A 27649-nucleotide genomic window follows, 5' to 3' on the forward strand; every position below is an offset into this window, starting at 1 on the left:
TTCCTCTTGGATCAGATTATCAGTCTCATCTTAAATTAAGAAAGTCGTTAAGAGAGGCATAACAATACAAAACCCGACTTTATCTCCATTGCCGCCGCCTGTCCGCTTGTGACATTGTTATCCAAGTGTCAAGTTAGTAGCCAGCCACAATAATAAAATACAGCACTCCCGGACCTTTCTTTCAAAATAAAAGCCTCATTCAAGCGAATACTGTTACAGTGGTTCTCAAACTTTTTCACGTCAAGACCCTAAAACTCACACAAATTATTTTTGCTTTTAGATTTATTTATTTTTTAATTTAACCTTATTTTACCAGGTAGTCACTTGAGATCAAAGATCTCTTTTACGAGCAAGACCTGGCCAAAATGGCAGCATCTAAAAACAACAACAGCACCACCACCACCACCACCAACAACAACAACAACAACAACATAACAACAACAACAACAACAACAACAACAACAACAACAACAACAACAACAACAACAACAACAAAACAACAGATAAGCAAAGCACATATACAGTCAGGAATATTAAAGGCAACGTGGTACAAGATAGATTAAGGATACACGATTAAAAGAGATGAGGGATAGGAGAGTGAGAAAAGGTAAAGTAAGAATTTATTTAATAAAATAAAATAAAACAAAATAAAAAATAATAGAAACACATGAGCAAAATAGTCATAGCCTACACCATTGTCTCACTTCTGGATGTGATTATAGTGAAAATATTTGCTCCTTTGTGCTGGGGGACCCCCTCAAGGATTCCTGGGAGTCCCCGTACCCGAACAACTGGCCTACAGTAGGCGACTCCAGGTTTCCAATAAATGGATAGAGAAGATCAAGAAACACTACTAGAAATGTATTTGGAGGCCACATTAATAAAACCGAAATCTACAAACTTGGAAGCGTTGGAATTTGGGAGCACTAATGTTCCTTAGGCTGGTCATTTTGTGGCCCCATCTAACAGGCTAACTAGCCTATGGAAGAAGCCATATTTTACAATAGACAAAAAGAAAACAGAACAAGTCAAGTTTGACCAATATAGTTTGTTCCCAAAGGGTGTAGAATTGGGCATCCAGTACCCTACCTTTTGTCAAGTCAGCCAGAAACCCACATTTATTATTTTTCCATTCAGCATTTTAATATGATTTGTTTTAGCCTACTGTGCACTCACAACTGTATTATTGGTATTATTATTATTGTTATTGTTATTGTTATTAATCCGATCTGACAAACTTTGTGGTTATTCTGATGGCCAAATTGCCTAATTTCATGTCCTGCGCACTGTCTAACTCTTGTCAGCTTGACTATCTCTTCCCAAAACCGACCTCATACAATTCGGCTGAGCGCCCTCTGCCTGATGTGATAATACCACACTTTTTACCTTGTGGATTTTTTGAGAAGGGTCTGACAGAAGAGGCGTACCTTGAAGTGGGCGTTCGGTAGCAGGGCAGGGGGCGTACCTTGAAGTACTGTTCTGGGAGCTACAGGACTGAGTGAAGGGACAAGCCTGGTATCCACCCCCCTATGAATCACAGTTTTCTGTGGTATGCCTACATAGTCCAGGCATTTTACGCAAATATGTGGGTCAACCTCACACTAATTGCAACAAAACCAAACTCAACTGATTTTGTATCCTCAATATGTCCTCAATGAAGGAAAAAAAGTGTTAAGGAAATGTATGAAGGGAAAGTTTTGAAAATGACCTAAATATGATGGTAGCCTATGGAAGCCTATGGAAGCCTTTTTTTTTTTTTTTTAATGTGCCATAAATCTCATCACTTATATCCTGTATATGTGTTTTTTGCTTCAAGGAGAAAAATAAAAAAATAAAAATAAAAATAAAAAAAAATGTTAAAAAATAAATAAATAAACGTTTTTGGTAGCATCATATGGGTCATTTTCAAAAATTTCCCTTCATACATTTCCTTAACACTTTTTTTCCTTCATTGAGGACATATTGAGGATACAAAATCAGTTGAGTTTGGTTTTGTTGCAATTAGTGTGAGGTCAAGTGACATTTTTACTGGACTAACAGGCTACTCTACAACATAATGTGTGTGTGTGTGTGTGTGTGTGTGTGTGTGTGTGTGTGTGTGTGTGTGTGTGTGTGTGTGTGTGTGTGTGTGTGTGTGTGTGTGTGTGTGTGTGTGTGTGTGTACTGTATATATATATAGGCTATATATATATATACATACATACACATACTAGTAGCGCTCGATGCCTAGGCGAGGCCTCACCTGTCCCAGCAGCTGTTTTTTTGTTTTTGTTTTACAAAAAAAGAATGTTTATGATCTTGTTATTATATATTTAAAAAAAAAAGCAGACTGGAAAAAATTGAATTTCTTGTTTGCTTCATCAACAAATCTTACACCTTGCTGTAGTAACAGCACAATAAGAGACAGTTGTGACTATTGTATACAAAGTGCTACTTGATGATTCTTCATGCATAAATGTGGCGTTTCACAGAATAATAATTCCATAGTTTCATTTCCAGCTCCCCCCCTTCCTATTTGTCTGGTGAAATTCAAGGAAATCCTCTAACAACACTACCCTCATGTCTTCTTTTGAAAAGCAGGCAAGGCTTGATGGCTGATAACATTTAACATTAGTGTAAAAGACTCTCGAACATATGCTTTAAAAGAAAGACCAGCAGTGGTTCTCAAAGTGGGGTCCGCGGACCCCCAGGAGTCCTTGAGGGGATTCCAGAGAGTCCCCAGCAAAAAGGGGGGCAACTTATTTTCACTATAATTCCATCCATAACTAACATAATAACAGATGGTCATGGGTTTCATACACTTTCTGTAATAAAACATCTAACAGCAAAAAAGCTCATCAAATGGGGGTCTCTGTGTTCGCATTTGAGCTCAAAATGCAATATTACTTCATTCTTTCAAAAGACTGGCGTGCAGTGCACAGAACTCAGAACTCTGTCTCTTTCAATCTTGTGCTACCTTCACTGACATTTCTTAGTTGGAGCTGTAGATGTTCAGTAGCTGCATTCACAGCTGGAAGGTAGCTGAGGTCTGTGACATGCCATTGTATATGAAGGTGTTGTTGAACGGCACAAACTGGTGGCTGATGATCTTGATGGCCTCTTGGGCAGCTGATCCTCCCAAAAATGCAGCAACTGTGTGTGGCTCTGCAGCACCAACCATAACGACATAACTCGTGGATGTAATCGTCTTTGATGTTGACGTTGAGGCTGTACTCCTGCAGCAGACTATTCACACACAGCTTCGGCTTGCTGATGTCCTCCTCGACCTGGTAATTATAAACTCCTGGGTAGCGGGCATGCTGTTGGTAGAAGCAATCAACAGCGCGCAGCATGAGGTAGAGGACCATCTCGCTATCTGGACTGTCCATGCGGGAGGTGATTTCATCTTTATTTACTGAATCCACGCCATACTCCTCAGCCAGAGACCTGCAGCGCACCACCCTCAGGAAGGACAGCTTGATGTCCTTCTCAGAGATGCTTTCCGGTGGCTTTCCAACAGACTGCAAGAGACATTCCACATGCTTGGACACAGCAGCAGCGTCCTGCATGGCCTTTTCCCTGTAGACATTTTGAAGGTTGATGAAGCTGTGAGTGTCTGCGATCATGTCTGGTATGGTTCCTCGCACAGGTAAGCTGCCGTTGCCTTCGTTCTGAATAAAGTCCTTGACGGCTCGCACCCCTCACCCAGAAAGACGGGGTCTGTGATGTGATGTCACACTGCTCACTATTGAAGAGGTCTTCCACAGCACGAGGAACCTTGATTGGGTTTAAAACAGTGTTGACACTCTTAATAGCCTCCTCAAAGTTCTCCTCGTCCTCAGGAACACCATTCTCATTTCTCAAGACCCCTTGGCGAATAAGCTGTCTGAAGGCCTCTTTCTCCTTGTAATTCTTTGGCGGCTGAGAGTTGTGCTCAATGTGCCACTTCTCCAAATACTTGGCAATGATGATGATCCACGGTGTGTGGCTGTGATCCTTCTTATCCATGCTGCCCAGATCGTAAGACTGGATGTGGTTCTTCAGTTCTGAGAAGGCCTGGTCTAACCTCAGGTCTTCCAAAGCATTGTCTGGGTGAGATTCAATCACTGTATGCTCTTTCACCACCAGTCTCATGTAGCCGATGAGCCCATAGCTTTTACACACTAGGAAAGGCACACTAGGAAAGGCACTCCATAGCACAGAGCCTAGCCTCAAACAAGTGCTTTCTGGCAAGTGGACACCGATGACCAGAGTGAACCTGTGGAAAAACTTTGGGTCGTTGTCCAGGAGGTTGTCTGGACTCTCCTCAACAAAGTTTCCGAACACATCACTGTTAAGTTCTTGTAGCAGCTCAGTAGCAGCCTGTGCTCTGTTCTTTCCGATGCTGTTGTAGCTGAGAAAAAAGTTGTTTCCAGTATCTTCACCAGAAACTGTGTCCATCAACGATAGTGAAACCTCCAACACCTAGAAGCACTAGGTCCTTCAGTATCTCTGTTCCAGATGCGTTGGCGTTGATAAGACAAACATGTGCATTCTCCAGGGCTTCTTGACCATGGTCACCCCACAGTCTCAGTTGTCGGTCGTATTTCTGCTCTTTGGATGCTTTGGTGGGTGCTGCCATAGCTACTAGCTTTAGCTTTACACTAGACTGACTGAAGCCTACAGCACAGGTGCATAATAGTGTTTCAGAACGCCAGCAGCTGTTTTGCCCTTGGGTCAATAGCTCCCCTGGCCGATGAAGTTTGCTTTTTCTCAGCAGGAGTCATAGTCCTTTTCTCATGAGTTCAAGTTGATGATTCTTCTATAAATAGGTCACGATGACATCAATTTTCATTGTGACATCATTAATGATGTCATAGCCTTGAAACACAGGCTGTTGCTTTGAGTGATATCACTGATGTCATCAGTTATGTCATAACAATGTACAATGTTTATGACATCATCAGTGGGACAAAGGCTCATTAGTTTGCTGACTCATCTCACATCACTGATGACATCGTCACTGATGACCTCATCGAGATCCGGCTCCATCATCACTGATGTTACTATGACATCACTGTCAGTCTTGTCACAACGCCTCCTTGTGTGTGTGACATCACTGCCAAATCTTGTCACAATGCCCTTATGACATCACTTTTGACATCATTACGGCTGACATCACTGATGACGTCACATCATTAGCTAATTAGCCTAATTAAAAAATCTGGGTCTGTCAGATCACCCGCACAGGTGCCCTTTCAACCCCCTGAAAGTTTCAGCCTGATTGCACTTGAAACGGTGTAGCTGTGGCCGGACACAGAATAGAAACATACAAACATAAATATCGCCCATATATATATATACCGGTATATATTTATATATATACCTAGAAATGGTCTTAGATTTTGGATATCGTAATATGGTGATACGGCATAAATCATAGCATGTCTTTTCCTGGTTAAAGGCTGCATTACAGTAAGTCATTTTCTGAACTTGCGGACTGTTCTAGCTGTTCTATTATCCATCTTTACCCACTTAAGTCATTATATCCACATTACTGAAGATTATTTATCAAAAATCTCATTGTGTAAATATTTTGTGAAAGCACCAATAGTCAACCCTACAATATTGTCGCAATATCGACATCGAGGTATTTGGTCAAAAATAGTGATATTTGATTTTGACCATATCAAAATAAAACAAGTTTTCATGAAACCAAATATAATGCAGAATTTATTCCCTGTTTTACATAAATACACTGCTCCCAAACCACATGCGTCGATGATGTACATGTAGAAACACTATTATTGCACATGAAGTTGTTAAACCTCCTCCAAGGTCCTGTTGACTAGCATGCTGGGGAACATACGACAGTAATGAAAAAAAACAACATATCTTCATCAATTTATTACATCAATAAAATCATTTTTGTATGACGAAAAACAACATATCTTCATCAATGTATTACATCAATAAAATCATTTTTGCATCTCAAGTCAATAGCTGTACCTCACTGCACAGCCTCCATCAGACAGCTTTCTTACATCAACGTGATAAATTATCACACCCACACGCACGCAATGCTAAAGGCCTGACATCTCAGTTCAGTGAATAAACAGTTATTATACTGTACATGTGGATTTGAAAGTGAAATTTTCCTAAAAAAGACAAGCTGATCTCAGCTTTCCATCCCTCAACTCTTCAGTTTTAAGAGCTAAATGTGACTCAGACATGGCATCATGGTTATATTTCAAAGTGGATGCAGCAGAGATGCCCACAGAGAAGTTGTTACTGTGCTGTTTAAAAGGATATGTCCATGGTTCTCGTCTGTTTGGTTAACCCACATTTGTGTTACTTTAACACGTTAAGAATATGTTCAATAATACACATACGTATACTGTATATTAGGACTCTACTGTACACAGTGCTGTGCATCAAATAATACCATTCTGCTGACAAGCTTGTATAAGTGAGATGTTTGTTATTTCAGTGTAGCAGAGCTACTAAATTATTGTTCCATCTCCTGCATACTGTATTGTACATCTGATTTGTTGCTGTGAGTTGTCGTGATCCAAACAATATATGATTCTCAATGGTAGTGCATCTATTTGACACAGTACAAATCAAGCACACTGCTGAGTTTAGGCGTGGATGCCTGGGTGTGCTTGATTCGTGTGTCAGACAGCTGGAGAGCGGAGTAACATAAGGCAACAGATCCAACGGCAGGCAGAACTGATCAAACTGAAAAAATAAAATAAAACAAGGGTCCTGGGTCCCAGTGTGGTTACATCTGCAGGTACATGCAGCTCATACTTGTCCCATTCCTGCTTTTTCTCTCCCGTCTCCTTTGTCTTGTACTCACTCCTGGTGCACACCGCCAGGAAAACAAACGCACCTCAAAGTCCACGGAGTCCTCAGATCTTCATGCCAAGCTTGGCTTTCTGCAGAAGGGAGAATATATACTGTAGGTTACCAGACACACAATGGGTGTTCAGGGATCTCAGCATTTGTTAGCAGCCGCGACATCGTGTGGGTGGGATTGTTTTCACCTTGTCTCTGTGTGTGTACAGGTGTGAGTCAACATAAAAATGAGTTTTATGAGTTTTTTATGAGACATAAAAAGTCATCGTAGCGTCATCCGCTTGAGAGAAAACTGAAGGTCAAAGGTCAATCAGAATCACAAAATGCAATGCACAATGCAAAACTGAAGGTCAAAGGTGAACTTACAATGCCAGAGGCATGTTTGGGTTTGACGCTGTAGGAAGCCTTCTCCTTAGCCTGCCGGAAGCACTCCTCTGCCGTTTTCAACCTGCACCACACGCACACAGAAGAAACAGTTCATTTGAATACACAAATTCAATTAATGTGCATGGACTTAAAATGGCAAAAACATAGCACGCCCACTCACACAAATGACAGCACTACAGTTTGGCTGATTACGAGGAAGAAGACAAAAATCATTGCTAGTCTCCTTGGTAACATCAGCTGTATGTGTAACTTGCTGCATCTTACAGACACATACACAAGCTTGTCTTTTCCACTTAATCTCCAAAGTTTAATGTCAACTTTTAGAAAATCTAAACATAATGCTTGACCCTCACACGAGGGTTAGATTTGATTGATTTATTCTTTTAATTTTTCAATAATGTATTTGAGAATTCATTCTTCATTTGAAGGCAGTATGCCAGAGTTCCACTGTTATTGGGTACAATAGATGTGTATAGCAGGTAGGTGGGTGGGGATCACCCTGCCTTAAAGAGCTGCTAACCATAAAATATTGAGTCTTGTTTTCCAAGGAGAATTTGAATGTCCTATCCACCTTATTTTTGAATGCCCCGCTGTAAAAAATAATTGTGGGTACAAGGTCCAGTTTAACGTGACTTATTGTTGCAGCTTGCCATTTCCTTTTATTTATTATACTCGGCTGCAGACCAGAATTATAAACCGGAAACTGGAGGACGTTATAAAAGTTATAAATATAGTCACGTTATAAACAACTAACCAACGCTGGGAAACAGTGTTACTCGAAATGGTTAAAAGTTAAATCAATTTGGTCATTCAGTGGCGTTTTACTGCCATATAAAGTAACTATTACGCTAGCATTAGCCAGTAGCCACAGTAGCCGACTACCCACAATGCATTACGTTATCCCAGCACCCGAACGACACTGCTGTAGAGCAGAATGGCTCTGCTGTAAAATCCTCATAGACGTTTTTTTTTGTCAAGTTAAAACCATAGACTGTAAAACAGTCTATTACACCGGAAGCGGAAGAAGCACCCATCAGGCATCATGGCAGCTAGAAATAAGGTGGATAATGTAAATGCTGTTTCAGACCAGGGTTACAGACTCACGCTTCTGGCTGTCTCACACCAAATCAAAAACTTGCTCAAAAAGGCAAATGCCAAATTTTGTCAGCCATGATGAACTGAGATTGGTCAATTGGCTACCTATCTTGTGCAGCACCACCCTCTTTTTATTTTTATTTTTTTTATTTAACCTTTATTTAGACAGGCGAGTCATTAAGAACAAATTCTTATTTACACTGACGGCCTGTGGGGTAAGGGAGAGGGGCTGCAAAAAAAGTCTTTGATGCAGAGAGCAGCAGGCTGTTGCATTATTCATTTGGATGTTTTTTTTTATTGTTTTCTTTTACATTTTGAAGAAAATCTACTTCTGAACTGCTTTGTGTGGCACACAGAACCTTTGATCCATGTTGACAAACACACAATAATTAGCGAAATGATGCAAAAATACAAACAACCTGCTGAAAGCAAGCAAACAAGACTTAATGTACCTCTCCTTGAGAATGATCTTGTTCTCCTTCTTCCACTGGTCCTTAAAGTCGGAGGAGAATTCGTGCCAGATGGAGAAGAAGGTGTTGGGTGAAACCTCCTTCTCTCCTGACTTGGCCTTCACAGAGAAGAACACCGTCAGCTCCAGGAACCTGGCAGGACACAATCTTAGTTTGTAGCTCAGGTTTCCCTCTTGACACTGACTTTTTCCACATGCGTAGATAGAAAATATGACACTTGAACCAAGACAAACATTGCAGATTTTCCACGGGTGGAACACCTTCAAAAAGGTGTGAAATCATCAGCATCATCAATCTGCAATTAATAACAAGGAATGTTTCCAATGATGAGGCAAGTATGAACTAAGTTTCTATTGACATAATGTAAACCTTTCCTCGGTGCTTACATCAGGAGTCTCAAACCATGTGCCGTGGAGAATTTGCAGGTTTTCATTCTAACCAAACACTGACGCTATCTCAAACCTAAGGAAGCTACCTATTTAGTTGCCATTTGAAGCTTCCCATTTAGTTGCCATTTCAAGAAAGGATGTCAGAATTTTCAGGTAGGACACATACAGTAGGACGCATCGTGTTAAGGTACCTTGTTTTGGCCTTCCTCTAAAATGAATGGCAGATATTAGTCCGCTATTCAGTAGTGTGAATATGTACAGATTGTGTCTGATATCAATATAAATCAGTGTTGGCTTCACAGAATAAAAAACAGGGCACCAGATAACAGACAGTATCAACATCTGAAGGACGGATTTCCGAGGTTGCTTGAATTTAAACTCACACAATGAACACAGCAGGTGACTTTATGTAAAGGAATATATTTATTCAATATGACGGTGCTAGTTGCCCTTCGGCTGTCGTGTTTTGCGGTGTGTTCAAAGCACTGACCTAAATAATATGGACAAACCCATCCACTATTTTCTGGACTCACATTTAGAGAGATGCTGGAAAATAAGTGTAAAAATGGATTGAGAGTTTTTCGTACATGACACCACCACAAACACACAGAGCTTTGAATGGAAAATGTATATTAGATATACCGGTATTGATGTTTGTGATTGGTCGATGTCTTGTCCTGTTTTATGTCACGCTGTGAAATCAATCTCAGTGCAAATGAGTTTCCCCACGACGGGGACAATAAAGTACCTTACCTATAAAACAGTGGAAAGTGGAGAATATACGAAGGAGGTTGTACTTACGTTTTGTGAGTGCTGCCAAGTTGAGCTTCCTGAGTCTCCAGTTCACTTTTAGCTACGAAAAGAAGAATAAAACATAAGGTCAATAGAAAGGTCAATTAAATAGTAGTATTTTTATAGCCTGCAGCTGCTGATGTAACTGCACAGTATCCATCTTCTTTAATAAAAAGATTGATTGAGCTGATCTGATCGATTTTAGTTAATATGCATCTGCAGTACAATTCCAGATACCGTTTTGTGGAATTAAGTGATGGCAACATGATTACACTGAAGGTTTAGATACATACACTGTGTGTGTGTGTGTGTGTGTGTGTGTGTGTGTGTGTGTGTGTCTCCCCAAAAACGTACTACTCTCCCAGCTTCCCATTTTTGTCTCACACAGATTCTCTCTCCCTCTGGCCGATGCCTAGCCTTGAGCTTTGCTGGCTCTCTCTCTCTCTCCAGCCCAAAACCACTCTGTTTTTGCATGTTTTTAGCGGGGGTTCCCATCTGGAGGAAACCCCAGGGGAGCACGGGAAGAACATGCAAACTCCACAGAGAAAAACCCTTTTGACGAGCCCACCTGGGCAGTAGGCACTGAGGACATGGGTTGGGGACACCGCCTCAGTGTCCCAGGTGGGAATCGAACCCAGGACCTTCTTGCTGTGAGGCGACAGCGCTACCCCTACGCCACCGTGCCCAAAACCACTCTTCCCCAAACTCCCATTGTTTCCGTTTAACGCACACGTAGTCCGGCTCAAGTCTAATCACATTCTAAATTCCATCTGCTGCCCAACCTGCACAGCTGTTTAAACAAACCGCACCGCTAACGTTGTTCAACTCGCTACCTCAGCTTCTATGAGCCGAGCGGACTCGCTTCCCTGCACCATACCGGCTCGTATACAAGGTTCGTCCTAATTACTGCAATAGCAAACAATGTTTCCAACTTTCCATTGCATGAGAAGCTGACGGGATGGTAACGATTGTTCCAGGTATTAGTCATTTTCACAAGTGTTGCTAGGTAAACAGCCTTACGGCTTGTGAAAAACTTTATATTTTGATTGCTAAGCTAGCACAAAAAAAGGCGACCACCTTCCGCCGGTTCTTCGCCTCCACATCGTGCATTAAAATCATTTAACGCACAGCTAGGAGTTGATTATCCTTTACTTAAAAGTACGCCTATGAGAAGAATTGGTTCCCTCAGTCTGGGAGAGCGCAAGCACTACAGTATATAAGCCTAATTGGCTTGTGATCTTATAATCTGTGATGGCCTGTATGCCCCGGCCTGGCTGCCACACAGCTCTCTGCTATCACACCAGTGGATGTGGATCATCTGGGCTTAGGCCTGCTGCGCTTTCCTTCTTGATTTAACCAAGAAATTACACATTTTAGAAACGCGTGTTATTATTTATTATTAGTGTACCATCATGTGAAGTTCCTACAAACATTTTTTAGTCACCATTGTGAATCCCACAGTACTGTCTGGGTTGTGTTTTACCTTGGCTGACGAAGTCCTCCATCTCGTCTTTGAAAGGCTGCAGGTTTTCCTCGTCTGAAACTTTACACACCTTCTCGACTTCCGACGTACACGCTGACAAAATCATGGAGAACAAAATTACATTTCAATTCCAGACATTTATTCACAGAGAACAATAGGTGGGTTTCTGTTTGTTGGGTCTTGGGTCCTCCTGATTCGTGTGTGTTGTATATATTGGTAGGTAGATAGTTTATTGATCCCGAAGGAAATTCAGGTACCAGCAGCTTACATAGTTAACACCTTAAGTGCCATAGCCGAAATAATTCGTCTTACATAATCCAACGCTTGAGTGCCAGAGCCGAAATAACTCGTCTTACATGTTTTTTTGACGGTGGGACATCAATCAACCCCTCTTACATCTTCGAGATAACTATTTGGAGCAAGAGCATGTGTGTAATCTATTTTACCGACCACTAAGTGGCGACAGAGACCGAGAGAAGTCACAGCCACGGGACCCAAAAGCAGCCGCCTCCGCGGAAATGGCTTGGATTTTACAGTCAGAAGCCCGAGACACACACACAGAACGGACAGAGATCCCTTCCCCCCAGAGCCGCGGATCAACGCGCGAACACACACACACACACACACACACACACACACACACACACACACACACACACACCGCGGGAGCAAGCTTGGCGATTTTACAGTAATCCAATCCATTTCAGGCAAGCAGGCAGGCAGACAGACAGGCAGGCAGCACAACACGCTTCTGACACGCCCGCTGAAGCCAGGAGGAAGGAGGAGAAGACACACGGAGGGAGGAGTTTGAATGAGAGGGGTGTTTCCTGTTGTTATGGAGGAAATTACTGTTCAAAACTATTGTTTAGAATGTCTGACGGTCTTACTGATGCCAAAAATGAATGGTTAAAGTGACTGTTTCACAAAAAGCCATTTATCTCTGAATAAATTTCCAGACGCTGAAACCATGCTGTACTCAACGGCTAATATCTACATAACTACTAACTCTGCAAACTAACTCTTTTAGACAGAGAAAGCACACATTCTATTAGTTATTTTTAGATGATTGCTGTTCATGAATTCTTAACAGAAAAGAATCCTCGGCTGTTCTAAAATGAGCCAGAATCGTCAAAAACACCCCTGGCACAACTTACCTACAGGAATGAAAACATGGCTGGCACCCAATGTGTTAATAAAAACACACAGTAGAGAAATTAAAATACAAATACATAAAAAATGTATAATTTTTTGTATAAATAGTTAATACCAGACCTAGGTGGGTTGCCAGCAGCAGCATTGTAATCCAACAGAGTATCTCGGTGTGAATACTAAGGTGAAACTTAACATTCCACAATTTGCTCCAAACTCACCTGTTATTAACAGAGAGTGTGTGTGTGTGTGTGTGTGTGTGTGTGTGTGTGTGTGTGTGTGTGTGTGTGTGTGTGTATTGACCTCTCAGGTCCTTTCTAAGTCGAGCCAGGTCTTTCTGGAAGTCTTCAAACTTCATCTGTGAAGCCTGGAACAAGTCCTGAGGCTCAGGGAGAGGATAGACACATGTCTCCCTACCAGCGTCCTGTGGTGTTGGGGAGACACAGACAGACAGACAGACAGGGAGGGAGACAGACAGACAGACAGAGAGGGAGCTGCAGTCAGAAGGCACTGACTAAAGGTTATGTTGCGGTGTAGAACCAGTGAAACAACATATCTAAGGGCGTTTTCACACCTGCCTCGTTTGGTTTGTTTGAATCACACTAGAATTTGTTTTCTTGGTGCGGTTCCTTTGGGCAGGTGTGAATGCAGTCGAGTTGCAACGCTTAATAGATCTGAGAATAAGACACAATGTAAACGAGAATACGGTTTTATAAGATGAGTGTACTCTAACAAATGTAATATTCAATTAAACATTAATGTCGACTCTGCTATATGGTAAGTGTCACAGCATGTATTTCATTCACACACAATCACACGCATACAGTACGGAACTAAGGAATACTGCCGACAGACTGGACTAAAATAACATACTGTATTTAATTGCACACACACATACCAATAAGACCAACAAGTGACCCTGCACAGACCCAGGTTTCACAAAGTGTCCCAGATATTTAGTTTTATTACAAACGGATAGAACATGCCCTGACAGGTAAAAAAAAACATGAAGGTGAGGTCCTCTTGTCTGAAAACATTCTTTTCAGCATTGTATTTCACATCACATTTGACACCATAAGCAGAACATAATTCAGCAGCTGTTGAAACCCAGCACTGCTAGGGGGGGAAATGGGCAGATCATCTGCGTACATAAGATGGTTTACCAAGGGGTAACCAATCATACAACCAAATCATTCATGTACAAATTAAGAGGGCTGGGGAGAGGAACGACACCTGCCGAACTCCATTACCAACGCCAAAGGGGGTGGAGCCTCTATTGCCCCATGTCACCTGCATGCCCTGGTTGGCAGACCAGTATGCCAGGATACATATTATGCTGTCAGGCCACACCCCTTTGACTCAATTTTAACAACAGCTTTTGATGAGTGACTCAAAACTGGCTTAAAACAGAGGAATTCTGCCTTCTATATGTTTCAACAACTTATTTCAAGGCATAGATACACAAATCAGTACTGTGCTTAGCCTTGAAGCCAAACTGGTTGTCTGTGGTAGAAATAAAAAAGCTTAAACAATCTAATAAAATCCTTTCCAGTACTTTGGATAACACACTGGCAATACGGCTATATTTATCCAGGCTGCCAACCTTACCAGCTTTGTCCTTGATAACAGGCACAAAGAGTAACAGACATAGTGTCAGGTAACAGACCGTGGGTCATAAGGCCAGTAAGGAAAAATCACACTTGTTTTGCATAGCTGCTCGAGAGGCACCTACTGTAGCAAGAGCTTTGAAAAGCCAACCACACAACTTTGCGGATAAATCCACACTTATCCCAACTCTGAATTTGTGCCACATAGAGGAGGCGGCTTCTAAGGCGAGGGAGAAAGAAGAGACACAGAGTAGAAAGAGAGGCACAGAGTTTAAAACTAAGCGCTATACAGCTTACCTCATCAAAGTGTCGGAGATAGTACGCAACAATGTAAGCCAGAAGACTTTTCGTGTTGTCCTGCAAGTGGAGAGAAGTAACCGTAAGGACGTTTCGCAGGAGAAGAAAAGTCACTCTTGTGAATATGATGAAAAGACAACAGGTTGAATAGATAGGCTTGCTCATCTGGGTACATGCAGGGTACAATTAACTAACTACTTCAAGGTGCTCTGAGTGTTTCTTTTACACCTATTAGCACTGGTCTATCAATAATCCATAAATGTTTTGGATGAGAATTTATGAGAATATGACAAATGTAAACGTCTCTTGTGGTTTTCCTGCTTTGTCCCACCTCCCATGCACAATATTTCCCTCAGCAGAAATGGGAATTTGTATGAGACATGCTCTAAGTAAATGCAATAAGGAAATCCATCATAACTAATTATGAAAAATAACTTTTGGTCCAAATCTTACCAAAATAGGCTGTACAGTTATTTTAGTATTGTAGGACTTAATTTTTGTATATCTTCAAATGTTAACAAGTGCTTATACGTGCCCTATTACTTTAGTAATCACTTATGAGCTACTTATTTTGGCAAGATTTTATATTACTGTTCAGTCATAAATCATTTGAAAGCCTTTATTTAATGATAAATGGTAAATGGACTATTTAAACAGCACATTTTATATAGTCTATATTGACTACCCAAAGTACGTTTACATGAACTAGGAATCACATGAATGTTACATACAATGGGGTAGCTCAGTCCATGAAAATTGAAGCCAATGCGGAATTGTCTTAAACCTGCATTCTTTCGAATGCCCTGCAAGGGGAGACTCCACTGACCGCAAAAAGAAGTCCGATTGTATGTAAGTCAATGGGAAAATGACCCTACATCTCACTTGGCTCATAGCTGCAGTAAACACTCTCCTAATGAGTTTCTTTGAATTACTTACAAATTATTCATAATATATCAACAAATTACTTATTAATTGTTCACTAATGATTTGTTTATGGATCTTTCCTGATTTACTAAAAGTTTATAGACAACTTACAACACATTTGTGATATGTTAACATAGCACTTACTAATAATCTACAAATGTATATCAATGTTTTGTAAATTATTAGTTCATTAACGTTAACTAAAGGCTTATAAATGCCTTAAGTTATGACTGAACATTATTACGGTATAAGGTGTTACCCTTATTTCCCCCCACATTGCTTTGTTGAGATGGTTCATTCCAGAGCATCCGTCGTCCTCTACTCACACTGCTCTTGACGTCTTTGAGCTTGGGCAGGATGTCCAGGTTGAAGCCGTCTGCTTGGCCTCTGCTCCGGTTACCACCGTTCATGAAGTTACCAAAGGCCAGGATCAAACCCAGAACCTGCATCACCCGCCCACCAGCCTGGAGCATCTGCAGGAGACACAGAAAGAGGGAGAGAATACATCAAACACACACACACTAAAAACAGTCTTCGCACTTGTACCTGTGGATAACTGGCCAAACGTACAAAAGGCACATGTCACATTGAGATATTTCCAGCACAACTAATGAGTTTGATAGCAGAATTTTCCAGCCTCTTTTTCTTTTCCAACGTGCATCAGTAAGGCTATTTATACTTGTTTAAGTGACATTATTTTTCAAGTTTTAACTAGAAGTTTCCATTTTGTTTTGGCTGGCCTGACGCTGGGCGGTGGGCAGTCGTGTGGTGTGAGCAAACTGCTAGAAGGCCCCCGCTGCCATGGAGAAACTGAACGGGTTGACCGTGCAATCTAAAAGTTTAAAAGCCCATCACCCGCTGCTGCTTTCCTGGGTAACAAAAAAACGTTTATAAGTGGTACTGTACTTTTGATGTAAAAAAGGTATACTCATCTACTGGGAATTGAATGAATTTATTTGGTGAATAAAATAAAAGAACACAACAGTACATATAGTAATGAAAGAACAGACAATATATCAATCACCGAGGATAAAAACACAAAAAAAATGCCCAAAGGCTTAATTCCATTGTGGTCCTCAATTCTTCTCTGGTCTAAAAATAACCGAGTTAGCACTACACACCATTAGACAAAAACTCTTCATTAACTGCCAGTACAGTACATGCAAAAAACACAACACAATTACACACCCAGTCAAAAACAGTTACAGAAGCCATCCAAAATAGAGCAAAACTTGGGGCTGGTGATTTGAAGGATTCCGTTCTTGCTTGTGACAGAGGGTATAGAGCAGCATCAAGTTTCCTCAGTATGGATGTGATTTACTTACGTTGCATACTCTCTGCAGGATGTCTAGTTTCTTCAGTAGGGATGAGATGCACTCAGAGAAACTGGACTGGAAGAGGATACAGAACACTCGGCCAGAGAAGTTGGGAATCTGGGAGAGTTGGTAGAGAAACCTACAACACGAGAGAAACACTGTCTGGTTTGAATCAAGGTTATTATAGTTTTGTATTTTTCATTATTTTGTTTTGACTTTTTGATTTTCAATTTCAGTTTAGTTTTAATTTGTTTTTAAAGCAGGTTTGCTGGTTTACTTTTTATTTATGTCTTGTTTAGTTTTTATTAGTTTCAGTGTTAGTTTCTGTCTTCTTTGTAATATGGGGTATTTGTCAGATTAAAGAGGTCAGAAAAAGTATTGCGTAATAAATATAAAAGAAATAGCTTACCAATACCTTTATTTATATATATATATATACACACATACACATACATGTTGTAGAATGCAGTTTAGAGGAGAATATTATGGCTTTAAATATACTTTTATAAGACACTTCCTGGACTCTTGGTTTTCATTCAATTTGGTTTATATAAGCCGTTATAATTATTATTTAGCGGATGAGGAGTGGTGAAATTCCATTCTACAACTATATATATATATATATAGAGAGAGAGAGAGAGAGAGAGAGAGAGAGAGAGACAAAGACTAAGGACATTCTCTCTATCATTTTTATTAATCCTAGCTTTGTAAACACACAATACAGTTTCAGTTAGTTATTGTTTTTTGCAAAGCCTAATTTTTGTTTTTATTTCAGTTAACGGAATCAAAATCACAGCTAGTTTTCGTTAGTTTTCATTAACAATAATGACAACCTTGGTTTGAATGCCACTCTGGACCCAACTCATGTCTTCCACCAGCTCTCTACCAACTGTTGTGCCTCGCTCCAATGTGTGCAGCTACAGCATAGGACAGGCTTAGAAATAGCTTGCCACACATTACAGAATGACACATAACATTCATCAATATGCCTGCACTGTTAGTGTGTTCAGCTTCTGATGAAAACCACTCACTGTTCAGGTTTGTCCAGAGGCTACTCACTGGTCAGGTTTGTCCAGACGCTACTCACTGTTCAGGTTTGTCCAGATGCTACTCACTGTTCAGGTTTGTCCAGACGCTACTCACTGTTCAGGTTTGTCCAGACGCTACTCACTGTTCAGGTTTGTCCAGACGCTACTCACTGTTCAGGCTTGTCCAGAGGCTACTCACTGTTCAGGCTTGTCCAGAGGCTACTCACTGTTCAGGTTTGTCCAGACGCTACTCACTGTTCAGGCTTGTCCAGAGGCTACTCACTGGTCAGGCTTGTCCAGAGGCTACTCACTGGTCAGGCTTGTCCAGAGGCTACTCACTGTTCAGGCTTGTCCAGAGGCTACTCACTGGTCAGGCTTGTCCAGAGGCTACTCACTGGTCAGGCTTGTCCAGAGGCTACTCACTGGTCAGGCTTGTCCAGAGGCTACTCACTGGTCAGGTTTGTCCAGAGGCTACTCACTGGTCAGGTTTGTCCAGAGGCTACTCACTGGTCACGATTGTCCAGAGGCTACTCACTGGTCAGGCTTGTCCAGAGGCTACTCACTGGTCAGGCTTGTCCAGAGGCTACTCACTGGTCAGGCTTGTCCAGAGGCTACTCACTGTTCAGGCTTGTCCAGAGGCTACTCACTGTTCAGGCTTGTCCAGAGGCTACTCACTGTTCAGGCTTGTCCAGAGGCTACTCACTGTTCAGGTTTGTCCAGAGGCTACTCACTGTTCAGGCTTGTCCAGAGGCTACTCACTGGTCAGGCTTGTCCAGAGGCTACTCACTGGTCAGGCTTGTCCAGAGGCTACTCACTGGTCAGGTTTGTCCAGAGGCTACTCACTGGTCAGGTTTGTCGAGAGGCTACTCACTGGTCACGATTGTCCAGAGGCTACTCACTGTTCAGGCTTGTCCAGAGGCTACTCACTGTTCAGGCTTGTCCAGAGGCTACTCACTGTTCAGGCTTGTCCAGAGGCTACTCACTGTTCAGGCTTGTCCAGAGGCTACTCACTGTTCAGGCTTGTCCAGAGGCTACTCACTGTTCAGGCTTGTCCAGAGGCTTGGCGTTCTCCTTGTCTTTAGAGGACTTGATGTGCTTTTCAATTTTCTCCATCTCCTCCTGTTGTGCTCTCTGGGGAGGAAGGGTGGAAGTCGTAAAAACTTTAATCCAGGAATGATCCCATACATTACAGACAGACCAGCCTTTTCTGGATGGAACATTCATTTTTATTTTCATGATTGTACAATATTGATGTTTTTACTAGATGTATTAGTGTAAAACAGAAAACAAACCTATCGGATATCAGTAGTACTCCCCCTTTCTGCCTGCCACCTAGCCAAGACTTCAGGACCGTAAAAATAAGTCATATGACTTCATTGTGAGATTCAGTGTTTCCCCTATATACTGTAGATCTTAAAGCAGTGCTGCGCCGGCCCCCCAAAAAACAGCCACCACTGCTAGCCACAGGTGTTGCTTTATTTTTTTGGTCCAGGCGGTGTGAGGAAAGGCGAGGAGAGGAGAAGAGAGGAAAGGGGAAGGAGAGAGGAGAGGGTAAAGAGAGGAGAAGGAGATGTAAACTTAGAGGAGAGTTGTTTGGGGTGATGAAAATCTGTTTGTTCGCTCCCTCCCTCCCCTCCTCAGATCCACGCTGACGGTAGCCTACGTGTTCGCTGTGAATCCCCGATACATCTGTTTGTGGGTCTCTCTCTGTGAGATATTTCGACGATAGTGACAACTCAACTCACACTAATCTCGCATCACCAGGCTCTTCCCGAGGACAAGAGCCTGGTTCCCATTACACTTGAATTACACCTCTCGGCATGCTTCCGGCGTAGACCCTGCCCAGCCTCAGCGGAACCACAATTGTAAACCACAATTGTGTGCCACATTTTTAGCGTTCCCCCGTTGAAGCACCGATTCGAGTTGTGTAGGCTAACTAGTCACCACGAATGGCGACGGTGCCATATTGCATGTTATTGTATGTTAGCTGCACGGAAGATTTTTCTTGCACATTTTGTTGCACATTGGTCACGCCCCCACGTCCAGAAACCTCACTAATGGCTCCAGACTAACTCCCACGTACCCCTTGGGTCTAGCCAATGACGTTTCATAACATTGACAGCCAATCACAAGCTGCCATTTAGGAGACCGGAAGAGTTGTCATACTATTGGCGGGAATGAGCTATACGTATTCTATCCCTCTCTCTCATTCATCTCTGGCCTGGTCATGCACGGACTTGTCAAGTGATGTGCACTGCCATGTCTGCCAACATAAAGGGTACATTTTGACTACTCTCAGAGATATAACGTGACAGAAAGAACAGTCATAAATGTAGGTTATTATAATAGAAAATGTCATTATATTTAAGTAAATTAACACCGTTTGATAATACAGCAGTGTGGTGATGCAAGTTCATTCTGGAAAAACGGCAATTAAGAATGAATAATTGGAAGAATGAATGCTAGCTAGATAACGCCCTGTTAAGGGTCACCCAGTATCGGGTTACATAGTTAAACTGTTTGTATTTTCAGATGAGTTTAAAAAACTGTCTCGTTAAAAGAAAGAGGAGTGATGGTGGTGAGAAGGAGCAGGTTAGTAGGGGGAGGGACGTGGGTCTCTCTGCTGTCTGGCAGCAATGTTTTGAAAGGGGAGCAAATGGATAGATTTCTGTGCACCACAATCTGCATTGTCAGACACAAACTTAAGCTTACATTTTCGTAGAGTGCCTGCAGGGTCTCCAGATCTACTACTGTGTTGTCCAGGTTGAGGATGGCTGGAAAGCAAGTGAGTCATTATTATATTAACATAGATAACGGAATACAACTAGAGAGAGGAGGGGCAGTGTATCTGTGTGTATGTGTGTGTGTGGGGGGGGGGCATGCTCGGATCATGCCCATTTTCGAACTCAACCTTGATTTGTATGTCAACTACACACCTGTAAGGTTTCGTGACTGCACCTCGCGCGGTTTTGACGCCATCGCGTTCGGTAGACTGAATACCTCAGCCACGGCGTGTTACTGTATGTGAATCTGTTTGGAACATAGGCTCCTTTTTGTGATTTGCTAGCCCCATTGTCACGCCTCCTTTTGGCTAGTGGGCGTGGAAAGGAAATGCAGTTCGTCATTGGCCAATGACCAAAGTTTCTGCAAAACTTCATGGTGTTAAGTGAATCGGTTGTCTCCAAACAGCTCTGAGGTGCGAGTTGGAAATGGGGCAGTCCAGTCACCGCTCATGCACCTGTCTCGGTAACGATGTCAGAGAAAGCCACATAGACAATTCCACCAGACCTTTTTAACATTGAGCAGCTGCCCCTCTAAAGGCGCCTGCATAGCCCTGGTGTATGGTGTGGGTATTGGCGTGGGAGTGCCTAGTTATATAGCTGTTGTAACTAATTAACTCACCATGTTGAATGTCTTTCATATCGAGGTGCAGGGAGGACATGAGGATTCCCACTGCCTGAGAACGCTTGTTATTTAGGAGCTTCACAACCTGAAAGACACAGATATTGGGTAAGAGTCATATTTATAAAACGCACAAGGACAGATGGGCCAGTTTCTCATTGAAACCCTAACGAAGTCCTGTAGAAACTTCATATGTACGTATAGCTCAGCCAGTGTTGCACTGTAGCATCAATAAACCAGGACTGATGGAGTGATGCAGTTAGTTTCAAGATTCAAGATTCTTATTGTCACTCCATGGTACAAGCATCACATGTGAAATTCTTGTGCTGAGGACTCCGTTTACAACATAGTACAAATGTGACAGGGCATATGAGTGCAAAAACAACAAGAGACACAACAAGCAATAAGGCAGTATAGTGATAAGACAAGTCAGAGACAGTGGCATATTCACATGTCACATGTCATGTGCATACTTTAGACGTGCTTAAACATTTTAAATTCGGCGTATTTGACATACAGGTGCAAATAGCATATTCCTTATTAACACGTTCACTGCCAACGACGTATTACTCCGTCAAAAAAAATCCAACGGTTCACTGCCAATGACGTATTACTCCGTCAAAAAAAAGATTTTTTTTTTTTTGACCGTGGGATGTGCATCTAACCCTTTTACATCTCTTATATAATTATTGGAACCACCGAACGTTTACAATCCATTCCACCGACCCACTAAGTGGCGACAGTGCTCTCCTGACTAGAGGAAGGCAAGCATTTTCATGAGAATGGCTTCCTCGAAGCCATTCTCATGAAAATGGATTGGCGAAAACGCTTTCGTTTTCGCGCTGATTGCTGGCGGTGCGGGATTGAAAATTTGCATAATAGATTACGGGTGGAACACACTTTGAAACACGCAGCATAAATATGACCAGAATCGCAAAAGCTTCATCAAAGCTCTCAACCAAAACTCCAAGAAGCGAGCCCATCCAGACTTCCTCAAAGAGCGGCCGCGCAGACAGGCACAGCAGCAGCAGCAGCAGCAGCAGCAACGAGCTTGTGACACGGCCGCTGCAGCCAAGAAGAACGCCCACGGAGGGAGGAGTTGGAAGCAGAGGGGGGTTTCCTGCTGTTATGGAGGAAATTACTGTTCAAAACTATTGTTTAGATGTCTGACGTCTTACTGATGCCAAAAATGAATGGTTAAAGTGACTGTTCTATCGAATTTCACAAAAAGCCGTTTATCTCTGAATAATTTTTCAGACGCTGAAACCATGCTGTATTCAACTGCTAATGCTTACATAACTACTAACTCTACAAACTAACTCTTTTAGACAGAGAAAGCACACATTCTATTAGTTCTTTTGAGATATTGTGTGTTCACAAAATCTTAGCAGAAAAGAATCCTCGGGTCTTGAAAGATGAGCCAGAATCCTCAAAAAAACCCTCTGGCAGAACCTACCTACAGTAAAAAAAAAACGGCTGGCAGTGAATGTGTTAAACATACAATTAAACTCGGCGTTTTAAATTCGGCGTATTTGACATACAGGTGCAAATAGCATATTCCTTATTAACACATTCACTGCCAGATGTTTTTTTTTTTACTGTAGGTAGGTTCTGCCAGAGGTTTTTTTTGAGGATTCTGGCTCATCTTTCAAGACCCGAGGATTCTTTTCTGCTAAGATTTTGTGAACACACAATATCTCAAAAGAACTAATAGAATGTGTGCTTTCTCTGTCTAAAAGAGTTACCCGTTTGTAGAGTTAGTAGTTATGTAAGCATTAGCAGTTGAATACAGCATGGTTTCAGCGTCAGAAAAATTATTCAGAGATAAACGGCTTTTTGTGAAATTCGATAGAACAGTCACTTTAACCATTCATTTTTGGCATCAGTAAGACGTCAGACATCTAAACAATAGTTTTGAACAGTAATTTCCTCCATAACAGCAGGAAACCCCCCTCTGCTTCCAACTCCTCCCTCCGTGTGTGTTCTCCTCCTGCCTCCCTGGCTCTGCAGCGGGCGTGTCACAACGAAGTTGCTGCTGCTGCTGTGCCTGTTTGCGCGGCCGCTCTTTGAAGAAGTCTGGGTGGACTCGCTCTTTTCGTGGAGTTTTGGTTGAGAGCTTTGATGAAGCTTTTGCGATTCTGGTCATATTTATGCTGCGTGTTTCAAAGTGTGCATCCAATCTATTCTTGGAACCCCCCACCGTTGCCACCGCTGTGCATCAGCGCGAAAGTGAAAGCGTTTTCGCCATCAATTTTACAGTATGAGAACGGCTTCCTCGCGCTTTCCCCTCCAGTTTTGGGTCGCCTCTTTCTACTGTGGAGAGACATGTCGCCACTCAGTGGGTCGGTAAAATAGATTATACACATTCAATACCTCCAATTCTGGTGTAGGAGACGTAAAAGGGTTAGATCAACGTCCCACCGTCAAATTTTTTTTTTTTTTTTTTAAGCCGAGATAACTCGTCTTTGGCAGTGAACGGTTGGATTCTGTAAGCCGAGATAACTCGTCAATGGCAGTGAACGTGTTAAACATACAATTAAACATTAGACATACGTTATGGTAGCAGCTACAGTGCGGTACAGTACGGCTTGTAAGTGCAGGAAAGACGATCTCAGACAGTTCTTGGCATTTTCACAATTATTTTCTTTTATTGCCTATAAGTTACAACCTAAGACTTGGGGAAAGGGGAGGTGGAACAATGGATGGATCTCACATGGTGCGCGCTTGGCGCGCGTCTGGTGCCCAGGTATATACCTGGAGTGCACCCCCTGATTGCATCAATTAGATCCCATATATGGTCATAATTTGGGTCATGACGCACAGGTGTGATTTCTTCTCCCTGGCCAGCTCCGCCTGCTGGCACAGACAGATTCAACACTCCGGCCCGATGAACTTAGATCTTCCAGAGTTAATGTTCATCTACTTCCAATGGGTAGAGCAATTGAACTGGTCTTTTCAGAACAAGGCGAGATGGAAGTCGAATGGCACATGACCTGATTTTTCCATCTCTTCCAACGAACGTTTCCTGAATCCGTCCCATTTTCCACATGTGTTTTGGTTGTTTATCTTCATGTATTAATACAACATCTCCAACTTTAATAGGAACAGATTGTTTTGAGTGACTCACGTGATGTGCAGAACGAAGCTCCATTAAATATTCTTTCATCCAACGACGCCAAATTTGATTGGTCAGTCTCTGGCGATATTGCCATCTCTTATTTAGTTGGATTTTGTTGGCTCCATCCAGACTAGAATCACGGACGGGATATGAAGGCAAGGTAGTGAGCCGTTGTCCCGTCAGAAAATGAGCAGGTGTGAGAGGAGAGGGTTCACTGCTGTCTGTGTGGATGTAAGTAAGAGGGCGGGAATTTACCACAGCTTCCACTTCACAGATCAAGGTTTGAAGTTCATCAGATTCAAGGCAGGATCTTCCCAGTACCTTCCGTAGGCATGTTTTAACTGATCTGACCAGGCGTTCCCACATGCCCCCCCACCAGGCAGCTCGCTCCACAATATATTTCCATGTGATCCTCTTCTCCACAAACATTTCTTGCATTTCTTTTCCTTTCATCAGAGTCCACAAAGATTTTAGATCCTGTTCGGCTCTTTTGAAGGTCCTAGCATTATCAGAATAGATGATGCTGCATACACCACGTCTGGAAATAAATCTTCTGAACGCCAATAAAAATGCGTCAGTAGACAGATCACTCACAAGTTCAAGATGCACCGCTCTGGTAACTGCACAGGTGAATAAGGCTATGTAGACTTTCTTGTGTGGTTTAACATACAACGGTCCTGCGAAGTCCACACCAGTTATTTCAAATGCTTTGGCCTCATTTATACGTTCCCTTGGCAACGGTGCGCAAACTTGTTGTCCGGCCTTGACTCGGGTGCGTTTGCAGATCAAACAAAATCTGACACATCTCTTTGTCATTTGTCTGCCTTTGAGCATCCAATACATTTCTCTGATCTGCGTGAGTGTAGCTTGCAAGCCTGAATGTATTACCTCTTCATGTGCTCTGGCAATCAAGAGTTCGGAAAACCTGTCATTACCAGGTAGGATGTATGGATGTTTCTGAGCGTATGACCAGTCGGTTTCCTGCAGTCTCCCTCCTACGCGTAAAAGTCCATCCTCATCCAGAAACGGTCTCAGAGCAGCGATTTTTGACTGTTTGTCCAATTCTTTTTTTATTTTCAAACTGTTGATTTCCTTTGCGAAATTGTTTCTTTGGATCAGTTTAATCCAATATCGCTCGGCTTGCTGGATCTCCGCAGTGCACAGACTCATAGTGCGTTTTTCTCCATTCTGTGCGTTATGCGTAAAACGCTGTATCCAGGCCGTTATTCTCAATACTTTACTGAGTCCACTGTACTTCTCCAATTCAAGAATGGGTTCCACAATGCATTCTTGTTCAGTTAGTGCATTCTGAACAACATACTCCTTGATATCCTCATTTTTGATCTTCACTTCACTTGGCAAGCCATAATCAGAGTCTTTCAGCCACTCCGGCCCGTGCCACCAGAGGGCATCCTCCTTCAATACTTGTACACTGGTTCCTCGTGTTCCACGATCAGCTGGGTTCTCCTTTCCAGCACAGTGATTCCAGTGTTCAGGTAAAGTCAAGTCTTGGATTTCACATACTCTGTTTTCCACGAATGGCTTCCACTGTTTAGAATTGCTCCTAATCCAGTGAAATGTTATCATTGAGTCGGTCCAGAAATGCATCTCACTGTCCTGCAATTTTAGATTTGTCATAATGAATTTTCCAAGTCTAGCTCCAATAAGGGCTCCCATCAACTCCAATCTAGGGAGGGTTAGTTTCTTCAGAGGGGCCACTTTAGTTTTTGAGGCGACTAGACTGGTAGAACATTGTCCATTTTCATTCTCACAGCGCAGATATGCTGCTGCACAGTAGGCCTTTTCGCTGGCATCAGTAAATACATGAATTTCACGTTTATTTACATATTTTGCATTGGCCTTGTTACAGTCTGACAATTCAACATCATAACGACGATTAATTGAAATCATTTTCAGAAGAGGAATTTCTGAGCACCATTGATGGAATTCATCTGCCAGATCAGTAGGAAGTGCTTCGTCCCATTCAAGTCCTCTTTGCCACATTTGTTGGAAAAGGCACTTTACACGTATAGTGAATGGTGATAGAAAGCCAATGGGGTCAAAGATACGGGCAGCAGACTGCAACACTCCTCGTTTGGTGTCTCGTTTGTCCTGTAAATGTTGAGTCAATTCATCAGTTTCAAACACAAATTGATCAGTGTTTGTTTTCCATGTTATTCCCAGAACTTTGAGTGGGTTTTGACCCTTGATTTCCACTGGTTCTGTATCATGCTCAATATTCCATTTATTTTGCAGTTCTTGAGAATTTGTGCTCCATTTGCATAATTCCATGCTTGCACTTGACATCATTTCTTTTGCTTTCTGATACAACTCCATGGCTTCATCAACATTCTGTGCTCCAGCAATAAAATCATCTACATACAAACACTCGTCCAATATTTTGACTTCTTCTGGATATGTTTGTTCATATTGTTTGAGGTGATGCCTGATTGTTGCAGCCAACAGAAAGGGACTGGCAGATGCACCAAATGGTACACGGGTCATTCTCATGATCTTCACCTTCAGATCTCCTGGAGTCACTGGTTTCTCTTTAAGCCATAGGAATCTCAACACATCTCTGTCCTTTTGATTTAAAGATATTTGCAAGAAAGCTTTACTTCTGTCTGACATCATTGCAACTCTGTGCTGTCTGAATTTGATCAGAATGCTCAGCAGGTCAGGATTTAAATTTGGTCCTGTCAACAGACAGTCATTCAGAGAATTGCTGTCTTTCTCATGTGAGGAGGCATCAAAAACAATCCGAATTTTTGTAGTTGCTCTGTTTTCTTTAATCACTGGATGATGGGGCAGATAGTATACTGGATTTTCTGTTTCACAGTCGGTTACTTCTTCAATTATGCCCTCTGTGATGTATTCTTGAAACACTTGATTATATTTCTCAAACAGCTGGTCATTATTCTTAAATCGTCTAGTCAGACTATTTAATCGGTTCATTGCTGTATTGTAATTAGAAGTCAAATTTAAATTGTTATCCTTCCAAGGCAAACAAACTTCATATCTGCCATTGTTGTACTTTACCGATTGTTGGTACTTAAGCAGTGCATCTGCGTCTGAGCTCCGCCCACTTTCCAAATGAATCCCTAGGGACTCCGTTTCCCAGAAGCTGCGTAGTTGATCTGTCAGCATCTGTTCGTCTCCAACACTCAGGTGAAAGACTCCAACATCCAGAGGTTCGGGTTCGGTGGTGACGCTCATCACAGGTATAGACACTGCACCTTGAATCAGCCATCCAAATTTACTCTCCACAGCCACAAGTCCACTGTCAAGTCTCTCTGTGCGTCCTGAGACTATGTTCCAATATTGATCTCCTCCGATCAAAATTCCAAGACCCTCTGTTTCCATGCCTCTTACT

At 42.2% G+C, this 27649-nt stretch overlaps 1 protein-coding gene and 1 pseudogene across 2 annotated transcripts in view; both read right to left on the reverse strand.

The window, feature by feature from the left end:
• Positions 1-3004: 3004 nt before the first annotated feature.
• LOC310775167 (NEDD8-activating enzyme E1 regulatory subunit pseudogene) lies at positions 3005-4478 on the reverse strand (annotated as a pseudogene). The gene has a single exon. The product of its transcript is annotated as an NEDD8-activating enzyme E1 regulatory subunit pseudogene (transcript).
• Positions 4479-6775: 2297 nt separating this feature from the next.
• The window catches only part of fmn2b (formin 2b), a gene marked incomplete at its 5' end in the record, with an annotated part of 40268 nt that continues 19394 nt past the window's right edge, over positions 6776-27649 (reverse strand). Inside the window, 12 exons of the mRNA XM_083635806.1 lie at positions 6776-6899; positions 7186-7267; positions 8754-8903; positions 9962-10013; positions 11436-11528; positions 12888-13008; positions 14489-14548; positions 15739-15885; positions 16738-16867; positions 18796-18887; positions 20469-20530; positions 21159-21246. Coding sequence (XP_083491932.1) covers positions 6873-6899; positions 7186-7267; positions 8754-8903; positions 9962-10013; positions 11436-11528; positions 12888-13008; positions 14489-14548; positions 15739-15885; positions 16738-16867; positions 18796-18887; positions 20469-20530; positions 21159-21246 — 1104 coding nt within the window. The 3' untranslated portion in view covers positions 6776-6872. The remainder of the gene's footprint in view (positions 6900-7185; positions 7268-8753; positions 8904-9961; positions 10014-11435; positions 11529-12887; positions 13009-14488; positions 14549-15738; positions 15886-16737; positions 16868-18795; positions 18888-20468; positions 20531-21158; positions 21247-27649) is intronic.

This window comes from Poromitra crassiceps (assembly GCF_964638095.1).
Source record: "Poromitra crassiceps genome assembly, chromosome: 4".
In the NCBI taxonomy this organism is placed as follows: domain Eukaryota; kingdom Metazoa; phylum Chordata; class Actinopteri; order Beryciformes; family Melamphaidae; genus Poromitra; species Poromitra crassiceps.